This window comes from Macadamia integrifolia, chromosome 9 (genome assembly GCF_013358625.1).
Source record: "Macadamia integrifolia cultivar HAES 741 chromosome 9, SCU_Mint_v3, whole genome shotgun sequence".
Lineage (NCBI taxonomy): Eukaryota > Viridiplantae > Streptophyta > Magnoliopsida > Proteales > Proteaceae > Macadamia > Macadamia integrifolia.
This window is the reverse complement of record NC_056565.1, coordinates 27,029,317-27,040,888: the sequence shown is the minus strand read 5'-3', so window position 1 is coordinate 27,040,888 and position 11,572 is coordinate 27,029,317. Positions and strand designations below refer to the sequence as shown.

At 36.5% G+C, this 11,572-nt stretch overlaps 1 protein-coding gene across 1 annotated transcript; it reads left to right on the top strand.

Annotated features, from left to right (window-relative positions):
• The first annotated feature begins 3,303 nt into the window (after nt 1–3,303).
• Nucleotides 3,304–8,835, top strand: LOC122088223 (subtilisin-like protease SBT4.10). The gene is made up of 10 exons (XM_042657415.1): nt 3,304–3,452; nt 4,840–4,937; nt 5,036–5,127; nt 5,196–5,433; nt 6,256–6,769; nt 7,142–7,236; nt 7,340–7,561; nt 7,718–7,835; nt 7,932–8,145; nt 8,249–8,835. The coding sequence occupies exons 1-10, from the start codon at nt 3,354–3,356 to the stop codon at nt 8,773–8,775; spliced, it is 2,217 nt and encodes a 738-aa protein (XP_042513349.1). The 5' UTR covers nt 3,304–3,353; the 3' UTR covers nt 8,776–8,835.
• The last annotated feature ends 2,737 nt before the right edge of the window (nt 8,836–11,572 follow it).

The following is an 11,572-nucleotide window of genomic DNA, read 5'->3' as shown; positions in this document are numbered from 1 at the left end:
TATTGTTTTCAATAGCTGTAGGAAAACATAAACTGAGGAAAGATTCGACGTCATCGGGGTCACATCTATAGTGGCAAGATCACCCAATACATAGTGAAATCTTTCACATGCAAGGCGAAACGCTCGAAACAACACCAACTTGAAGATTCCGTCACCTGCGGTGACAAGACAAAAACCTCCAAAGCTACAAAGCCCAAAATGTCACCCTCACACTATCAAGCGAAACCGACCAAACGAAGACTCACCTATGGTGGCAAGAGCACATCGTTCGTTATACGGTCTCCTTGACTACAATCCATCTCGAATAGTCAATAGTAATTTCACAATTTTAGTAACTAGCCTACTAAGTGAAAGCGTAATCACTGAAATTATAAAAACCTATCGATTTGGATTGCTACCAAATGCTCGTGAGTTTAGATTTGGGTGCAAATAACAGGATAAGCTATTTCAGTATTTAATTTTAAAAAAAATATTCAACATAAGCCTACAAAAGCAATCCATTGCAAACCCTAATAGCCAATATGGTAGCACTATAATTTAACAGTTATCAAAGTGAGTACATTCTTAGTATGACAGTTTTATACTTTCAGCCATTATCATAAATAAAAAAAAAAAATCTATATGATAATTTTCTATAATAACAACATGCTAAATATGGAAGTTCATAACATTTATTCATGATAACAAAAAATACATGAAATATGTTATTTGATCCATAATTCATTAGATATACCAAGTTGTATACAAGTATGAACTGTTAGTCCAAATGACTTTAATATCTAATACAAACATTAGTCCACAAATTTTAATCCAATCATAATAAAGTCCCTTAATTTCTGTATGTTAATAGTTCATTAGCTGATAGGGCACATGAACCAAATAATTCACTTGATCAAACAACAATAGTTCATTAACAAATAAAAGTAATATTAGGTTAGATCCATATTAAGTGTAAACAACTTCATAAGCTTTATGTCAATAAGCTACTAAAACTTTCAATATGCTCATTTAAATCATTCAAGTTCGTTATGTCTATTTTATTTCGATGAATTTTCAATAAAATTGCACATTATCACAAGTTCACATAAGACATAAATTCAAAGAAGTATTACTTAAATAATGCACTTATCATATTTTGAATCATAATGGGGTGCCAAAACTCATAATTAAGTGTCTCGTGACGAAACTGGATGTCATGGACAATAAATAAAACATCGAAGAAAATATCAAAATACCTTAAGTTGGCTTAAAATTCATGAAAATGACTGGTATAATGCACATAATAAAACATATATATTGCATCTATCACCCTCAATAGGATAATATTTTGTTCTCTGACTAATATAAGAGAGTGAAAGCTAGATGATCCAATAAAAGTATCAGTTATAAGAGTCAATATCAGTTCATATTAGAACTAGATGTAACTGTTAGTTTAAACAAACATGGTCAAAATAGGCAACAATATAAATAGATTTCATAAGTCATTTCAATAATTCAAAATCAAACGATTTCCTAATTTATTTGCAGGGTTGATCCCTACCCTCACCCCTATATATAGTTATCACTGACCCATTAAGTGAGGCTAATGATCTAAAGCAAAATGAAAAGAGGGTAGACCAGACCAACATTTATCGTGTTGTACAAGAAGCATATAAGAAGAGGTTTGAGGAGTTGTTATTCTTCAGCTGTGGATTCAGGTATGCCTAAAACATGTCTTGGTAGTATTTATCGCGCATGCTCATCGATCTCCATGAATCGTTTTTACATTTATTTTCTATCAATGGTATCAGAGCCTGCTCATGGTCGAGATGATGGGCTGCAAAATATTTTTTATTTTCTATTGCATGAATGAAAGTTGGATTTTGTACAAAAAAAAAAAAAAAATGGCATATTTGGTTTACTCCCCACCCAAGAGGGGTTTTATTTACTTTCGGGCAACTAAGTGATTGTCGATGGATGGATCCCGTTCATTAGAATTGGAATCTGGGATCATCAGCGGCATCAACATCAACGACTGTTTTAATAAAAAAAAAAGGGTTTACTGACTTCCACTACTCTTATGTGAGTGTTGGGATCTGAAAGCAAAGTGTAGTTGTTGCCACTGTTTAGTATAGATCATTAGTCTCACTTAATGGGTCAATGATAACTATATATAGGGGTGAGGGTAAGGACCAACACTGCAAAGAAATTATGATTGTTTCCTCCCCATTAAGGAAACAATATCTTAGGTCCACACATAGTAATATATATTTCATACTATTAAGGTGAGCTAATAAAATCCAATATCTCCATAGAGATCAATTACCATTATTGGATTCTTTTTGCTTACTCCATCTGTAGTCAACACCATTAAATCGGTTTTTAGAAACAAACATTGGACTATGCTAGCCCATCTAATTGGAAATCTTAGAATCCATTCAAGAATTTGTATGGATCAATGTTCAATACAATAAAGTGTTTGTATTTATATTTCCATTGGCAAAATATATAATATGGCAACCCTAGAACAAAGACTGCCAAAGTCTATTTATAGTTATGAATAAAGAAATGGTAAATAATAGGATGAGCGAGAGAATGCTCCCCATTGGCCCAGGTACACGCCAAAGGGTGCAGCCAATAGGAGGGTGTACACCAACATTTTCAGTGCAATTTTTTCGCACCACTATGTGGTGCAGGTACACACCAACAAATAGTATTCTTTCTTCATATTATTGCCACGATTATAAACACAAGTATTATATCATAATAGATGGGAAAGCTTCTTGTTTAGCTAATTTTGTATATCATCTAGGAATGCCTAGACATTAATCTTCGTATCATTCCTTTTTATTATTATTAATTATTAATACATACTTTACTGACTTTATGCAAAGTAAATAAATAAACTGTTCGACTCCTCTTACTCCATTGGGATCATCTTCATGATTTCTATAATTCTCATGAGAACTAATGCTGACCTGATTCACCTTCATACATGTGCATCCAGGGAATTAGTCGGACCAAAAATCTTGACACCCTTGTTAAAAAAAAAAAAAAAAGAAAAAAGAAAAAATTGTGGAGGAAAGATGCACAACTAGTCGGGCAAAGGTGTGAATCAGGTTTTGATATAAGAAACTACAGAGTTTGTGAGTGGGAGGAATTGCTCCTCCTAACACAGGTGGATGAAATCTGTTCCAGTAATAAATAGATTCTCCATGCATTTAGAACAAGTGTCATGCATGGGTTCATCAGTTACTTTATTTTGTAACTGAAGATATGACCCAGAGTCCTTCAATTTATTATAATTATAATCTTTCAACAGATTTCCTTCTCTCTAAGTATATAAATGAAAGTGATTGAAGTGCACCCTTCCAATGGCTACTATGAGGTCTTATTCATTCCTAATCACTTTTCTGTTTCTCTTCTCAAGCTTTCTCAATGATTTCTATGCTGCTACAGCTGCAGAGAAGAAGGTAAAACATTTATCATAATCTTGTTTAAGCTATAATTTTTCATGTTTTAAAAAATTAGTTTGGTGAGCTGGGTCACCATCGATTCAATTGCCTATATGGGTATTGGATCAATACCTAGAGGTTGTATGCACCAACAAGAAAAATGTCCCTTTCCTATTTTGGTTTTTTTTTTAAATTTTCATTTTACATGAATTTTAAAGGCATTTAAATGGTTGAAATTCGAATCGATATACCATTATTCATATTAAAATGACTGATCCGCGCAGTATGTAGTAAGCGAGATAGTCTTAACGGTTTCTTTTAAGGATTTTTTCAAGGTTCTTGGCTTTTGCTTTTTTTTTTTTTTTTTTTTTTTTCTTAAGGCCAACAGAATCTCTTCATCTACAGTGATTTGATGTGGACTTTTAATACAGTGGATTTCATGGCTAACTCTCAAGTCTCACCTCTTGTTGACGAAGATTCAAATTCTTTTTCCATAGTCAAATTTAAGGCTGAAGAGATTCTATTTTCACTATGAGTGAAGGAAAACTCAGTCCAAGGCTCTTTAATTGTGGCAACAGTATATACATAAATAAACCTCTTTTATTTATTTTTTATTTTAATTTACTAGATAAGTAAACAAATTTTATTTGATTGAATTTTACAGATTTTTTAAATTGTGGGTTCAATCTGCTTCCAAAATATGGTTGGGCTGAGTTTTCCTTCACCCACAGTGCTTAGGACTGAGTTACCCTTCAAGCAGGGTGAAAGTGGAATTCCTTCACCATGGCGATTGGTTTCTGGATTCAGATCCTCTCCAACAGTGGTGTGGCTAGAGAGGGACCTATTTTCTCTCTCTTGTTTTATGTCTTGTTAGTCCCTTTTCCTCCTTCCCTTCTCTTGCTGGCTCTCAACCGCTATGCTTCTGTCGACTAGAACAGTGGCATCATGCCAAGAGCCATTGGATCATCGCTTGGACATATGTCAATTATTCAGGTAGCTATAGACAAAACCTAGGTGATCATTGCTCAGAAAAAAACCCAAATCCTAGAATGTAACACTGAGACAAGACTCCACTCATGGCTCACAATCAACGGAGAAAAACTTCTTCCTGTTGAGGAAAATTTATTCAATATGCTTACGTAATGTTCAAGGGTCCAAGGTTCATAATCTGGGAATCGGTCTTCACCGATACCGATCCTGATCGCTCAGGATCAGATTGGATTGGACAGATCGGTATTTATTCCCGTCTTAGCCTTAGGTCGTATGGATCTCTGTACTGGATCGGTAAAACTTGGGATCAGTCTCAACACTCAACCAAAACCGATCCAATCCGGGTGATTTCACCGATTCCCATCTGATTTTTGAAATCATGCAACGGCAGTCATCTATTTTATGATTGGTGTAGGTTTATATGGTATATATGGGTGAATTATCAAAGGCTGAGGATGAGTTCAACACAGAGTCTGTCCATTTGGGCATCTTAGATCAAGTTCTTGACTCAAGGTAACAAAGTTTTCAGGATTTCCATTTTTCTCAAAGATGGGTTTCGACTTTTAAGGAGATTTTCCCTTTTAAACAATGGTTTGTGTTTAATGATGCAGCTCAGCAAGAGAATCTTTGGTTTACAGCTACAGAAAGAGTTTTAATGGGTTTGCAGCTAAGCTCACAGAGAAAGAGCACAAGAAGCTCAGAGGTACTAATTGTTGAACAATAAGCATTTTCTAGTTTCTGTTTATACTTTTCTCACACAAAAAATTTTAGGCATGGAAGGTGTGGTCTCTGTCTTTCCAAGTAAAACCCTGCAACTTGACACAACAAGGTCATGGGATTTCTTGGGTCTACCAACTACTGTAAAGAGAATGCCTACTGTTGAGAGTGATGTCATTATTGGAATGATTGATACTGGAATCTGGCCTGAATCTGAGAGCTTCAGTGATAATGGGATTAGACCTCCTCCAAGCAAATGGAAGGGTATTTGCCAAAACTTCACCTGTAACAAGTAAGAATTTTCCTCTTAACTATTTCTTTCTTTTGATTAGTTGTGTTCCTCTAATGATGCCTGTATCATGTGGAGCTCAAGAACAGAATTATGTGGTCTATTTATTTCTTTTTTCCTTTGAATGATTTCCCACCATAAATGGATTTACTGATGTTTATCTCTATATCATCAATGAGAATCTCCCAGCCAAGGATTTCAGTGAGACAGTAAAACCTTGAAACTAGATTGGTTTGCCTCTTTTCAGCATTTTATCATAAACTAGTCTTAGAAAAAGCACCATTATGAAAAGTAGAATTCGAAGCCAGGTGATGGGGTGGTTTTTTTCTTTTCTTTTCGTTTCTTTTCTTTTCTTTTCTTTTCTGTTCTTTTCTTCTTCTTCTTTTTTCTTTTATTTGCTTTTGAATTTGTTGCATTTGTGGATTGATTCCGAAGGACTGTTAAGAGGCCATATGAATTGCCCACCTTACGCGTTTATCGTTGTTACTAGAGAGTCGACAAATAAGCAGGTTCATGGCAAGGATTCAGGGAGGGCAACCACCAAGGATGTTTTTTTTAAGGGCCATATGGTTACTTCAGTAAACTACCTGTACAGGGTTTCGATAAATTTGTAGCTGCTTCGCATTCTTTTCTGCATTGTTTTAGGTTTTCATTTTCCACATGAGCATACCACTTTGTTGTATAGACTATTAGTAATATTCTTTTTTCTGTATATTTTGCTACAAATGGACTCAAGAACAGCTGTTTCTTCTTTGTATGAGCTCTACATTGATCAAGAAATAACTAGATTATTAACTTCTAGTTTTGTTTAAATGTAACCTACAGCAAGATTGTTGGAGCAAGGTTTTACAACGCCAGACAAATATATAACGAAGAGGAAGAACAGTCTCCTCGGGATTTTGAGGGGCATGGAAGTCATACTGCTTCTACAGTAGCAGGTTGTGAAGTTAAAAATACAAGCCTTTATGGTCTTGCTGAAGGGACAGTAAGAGGAGCTGTTCCCTCTGCAAGGATTGCTGTATACAAAGTCTGTTGGAGTTTTGGGTGTGCTGACCATGATATCTTGGCTGCATTTGATGATGCAATTGAAGACGGTGTTGATGTCCTATCGGTTTCTCTTGGGTCTCCATTCATTACAAGTTTCGCAGAAGATGTTGTTTCAATAGGATCATTTCATGCAATGAAGAAAGGGATCCTTACCTCTGCTTCTGCAGGAAACAGAGGACCAGCAAGTGCAACTATTACAAATTTTGCACCTTGGGTGTTAACTGTAGCAGCAAGCACCACTGATCGTCGGATCATAAGCAATGTCACAACAGGAAATAAAATTACTATGATGGTGAGAGTGATTGTTCCAGTTGCATTTTCTTATATATAAATATATTATTATTATTATTTTTTAATTTTTAGCCCTTTATATATTGTTCAAGGCATGGAAACATCCAGTCTTCTTTTTTTCTATACTTCCATCTTGTAATTTAGCAAGAACCTTGACTTATGGATTTTGATGCGTTTGGGTATATGATTGATTAGATAAGATAGTCTAACTAAGCATAGTTTGCGGAGTGGTTAATCCATCTAAAGTTGTTGAAGGAGGAATAGTCTCATTCATATGATAGGATTTGAGAGAGATTTCAGTTGCTTTCCTGTTTCTTTGTGCAGTACATACATAATTGTATGTTCTGATGTAATTTTCTGATTTATTAATCAGGGACATGCTGTAAATACTTTCCCAACCCAGGAAAAGTACCACCCCATCATATCTGCAGTTAAAGCTGCAAGAAACCATAGCACTGGATCTGCAAGGTAAATGACATTAGTGACAAATTCATTTTCCTTCTTTCTTCTCTGTTTCAAGTAAACATGATTCTACTTTTGCTCCCCCCCCCCCCCCCCTCTCTTAATTCAGGAATTGTCTTCCTAACAGTTTGGACAAAGATTTAGTGAAAGGGAAGATTGTCTACTGTGATACATACTCCAGTGGTGGAGGACCATTCGTTGCTAATGCTCTGGGAATGGTGGTTCTAGACGATGCTGGATATGATGATACAGCCTTTTCTTATCCTCTACCAGCAGCGGCTCTTACCATTGCTGAAGGCAGAGAATTTGAGCAATATATGAAGAGTACCAGGTTAAATGAATGCAAGGAACATGCTCTCTTAAGTTTTATAAGTCATAGTCAGATTGGAGCTTGCAAAGAAAACCTTTAACCCTGTAGAAGTTTTTTTCTTTCACTTGTCTTTGTCTTGAATTTTTGTTAATAGTGATCATCTTTGCATGCATGTAGGAAACCTGTGGCCAAGATCTACAAAAGTCAAGCTATTCATGACCCTAAAGCTCCTTATGTGGCTTCATTTTCTTCAAGAGGAGGGGGATCCAGCAGATTTTCACCAAACATACTCAAGGTACTTCAACTCTACAAATTGTTCAAGTGCTAACTATAGTAGGGTTCATCCATATGTTTTTTTTTCGGCACCAATGTGTTATTTTTAATATCACAGCCAGACTTAAGTGCTCCAGGAGTAGACATCTTAGCTGCATGGTCTCCAAAAGGCGGAGTCTCAAATTATGAAGATGACAAGCGCTCTGTAATGTACAACATTATATCTGGAACATCCATGTCTTGCCCCCATGCAACCGGTGCTGCTGCCTATGTCAAAACATTTCATCCATCATGGTCCCCTGCGGCAATTAAATCTGCTCTAATGACAACAGGTGATTTTCTCTCTTCCATAAGTATTTATGTACCATAACCAATAACATAAATTTTCTTATACTAACTCAAAAACACTTTCTTGTTCTTGCTTTTGTTTTCTAGCTTCTCCCATGAATAGTTCTTACAATGAAGAGGCTGAATTGGCTTATGGTGCTGGTCATATTTATCCATTAAAGGCTATAAATCCTGGTCTTGTGTATGATCTCCAGAAGAGTGAGTACATACAATATTTGTGCAGCATGGGATATGATCCAAAAGAGATTAAAATCATCACCGGAGAAGATATCACTTGTGCTAAGGTTAAACAATTTGAATCTGGTCTTAACTACCCTTCCTTCGGTGCTGGAGTAGATTCTGGAGCATCCTTCGCACATTATTTCCCAAGGACAGTTACAAACGTTGGCATACCTAATTCCACATACAAGGCGACCGTTGGCAAGCAACCACTACTAAACATCACTGTTGATCCTGATGTTTTATCTTTCAAGTCTTTGAATGAGAAGCAGCAGTTCACTGTCAATGTTAGTGGAGAAGCAATTGATCAAGATGTTTTGGTTGTCTCTACTTGGCTATTGTGGTCTGATGGCATACATAATGTAAGAAGTCCCATTGTGTTTTGGGTAAAATGAGACTATCAGTTCAAAAAATTCTCTTCTGAGATAATGCATGATTTGCATATTTATTCAAAACCAAGACTGGCTGCAGTTCCCTTTAGATCATTAGCTAATACTGCTAATACATCAGATGGAGAAGAGTCAAAATAGAAATTTATATGATATTTGAAATTTCTTTCTGTCATTGGAACATATGGGCTCAGAATGAAAAAGCAAAAGCATGTAGCTTCACACCAAATAAATTTCACTTTCTGGCTTTACTTTTTGTAGGTTATTCCAACCAAGTCCAAAGCTAGAAGGGATATGAGGGCATGGCTTTGGTTGTAGGCATGGTTTCAAGTATCGGTATTGTATCGGCTGTATTAATCAATCAGCCATATCGTATTGGAATAGGCTGAGATCGATCCCCGATCCCTAACCAATCTGGATCGGTTACCCGTACCATTTTGGGGTAAAACAGTAAAAAAGGTGTACCTTTTAAGAACAACAAAGGCAAAAACGATCCGGATCGGTATCTGAAGATACCGATACCGCTACACATACCGATACCATCCCTAAATCAATGGTTGTAGGTTGTTTACTAATTTTAACTTAGCCTGGTTTGTGTTAAGCACAACGGTTTACAGTAATTCAAATTCAAATTCAAAATTTGAATTATTTCTAATACAAAATTTGAATTTAAATACAAGTAGACCTAGTAAATGCATATCCCAATTTTGTAGGAAGTTGTTAATACGCTCATTTGATCTTATCTCATTGTAACTGTAAATTTCAAATTTCAAATTTGAAATTCAATATTATATAAAGACAGCCAAACCCAACAATATGGGTAAGGGAAATACAATTCAAATATGAATTTGATTTTTACATGGTATCATCGACCATAAAGATTCTTGGTGCCACAATGTCTTCTTCCTCCTCCGCTGCTATCTCTTCATCTTCAACCTTTGGTCCTCCCAATATTCTGCATTATCTTACTCTCAAACTCACTTCAGAAAACAAACTCCTTTGGAAAACACAGATTTACCCTTTGCTGAGAAGTCAAGACCTGATCGGTTTTATTGATGGTAGTTCGACCTACCCTTCCTCCACCCTTATTACTGCAGGAACAACCGATCCTCAACCCAATCCGGCTTAGTGATTGGGTTCGTAGAGACCAGTTAGTCATGAGTTGGCTTCTCTCCTCTCTGACTCCCCACTCTGACTCCAGATATTCTTCCATACGTAGTGGGTTTCACTACAGTTGCTCAAGTTTGGAATGCTTTTCAATCTGCATTTGGTACACTATCTCACACAAGTGTACTTTAACTACAAATGCAATTGTCGAACACATCAAAGGGATCCTAATCCATTTCTGAATACTTACGTGAAGTAAAGTTCATCTCTGACCAATTGGGGGTTGCCAATAAACCAATTAGAATAGAAGAGCTTAATCCTATCATTTTCAAGAACCTTGGATCTGACTTTAGCGACATCGTTGTAGCATTGGCAATCAAGGCTGAGCCCATCCCTTTCCACAATCTCCATCAACTGTTGCTCAACCACGAGCTTCGCCTCAAGACAGCCCTCTCTATAGCTGAAGCAAATCTCAGCCATGTTCAACCTGCTGCGCCTGGTGCTTTCTCTACCACTCCAGCCCGTCAAGGTTCGAATCCACCATAGTATGACAATAATAATTTTACTCGTGGTTCAAACACAAAGAATAAGAGAAGAGATCATTGTTAGATATGTGCAAAATACAACCCACTGTTGCAAAGTGTTATTATAGGTACACAAATAGCAACAATGCTACTCCACAACCTGTTGCCCACATGGCTGGAATTCTCCCAACTCCTACAACTGCTATGCCAGAATGGTTTCCAGACAAGGGAGCCACACATCATATTACACCGGATCTTGCCAATCTCCAAATCTCTTCTTGATACAATGGTAACGATACCTTAAGAGTTGGTAATGATGTTGGTCTACCTATCAGTAGTATTTCCATTTTTCTAGTATTCTCCATGTCCCAAAAATCACTAAAAATTTGTTGTCTGTGCTTCAATTCACCAAAGACAATCACTGTTGTTTTGAATTTCACCCAACTTATTTTCTTGTGAAGGATCAGGTAACAAAGATGCCACTCCTCTAAGGAGCTCTTAAGGACGGGATGTACCATTTGCAAAATCTCCACTCCATCAATAAACAACCTCCAAAAGTAGCCTATATTGGTGAAGCAGCCTCATCAGATGCTTGGCATGCTCGGTTGGGCCATTCACACTCCATTAATTCTCAGTCATTGCCTTGTTCTGTTTCTGCACTTAATAAATGTCTAGCTTGTTACATGGGCAAATCTCATAAAACAGCCCTACCTCTAACAGGAACTGTTAGTCATGAACCTCTTGATTTAGGTTTTACAGATGTATGGGGTCTTGCACCTTAAACCAATACTTCTCATAATTATTTCATTATCTTTGTGGATGACTTTTCCAAGTTTACCTGGTATTACCCTTTATCCAAATGTTCTGAAGTACACTCAATATTTGAACGGTTTAAAGTCATGGTTGAGAAACAATTTTCTTGTCCAATAAACACACTCCAATCAGATTGGAGTGGCGAGTTTCGCCGTTTAGATGCAACTCTTCAGAATGTAGAAATCCTAGAAATTCTTCACAAAGTTGCATGCCCTCATACCCATGAACAAAATGGAACAACTGAACGAAAAATATGCCATATAGTTGATACCGGTTTGACCTTGATGGCTCATGCATCATTGCCATTACACTTTTGGCAATATGCATTTGAAACATCTGTTTTTTTAATCAACCGGTTA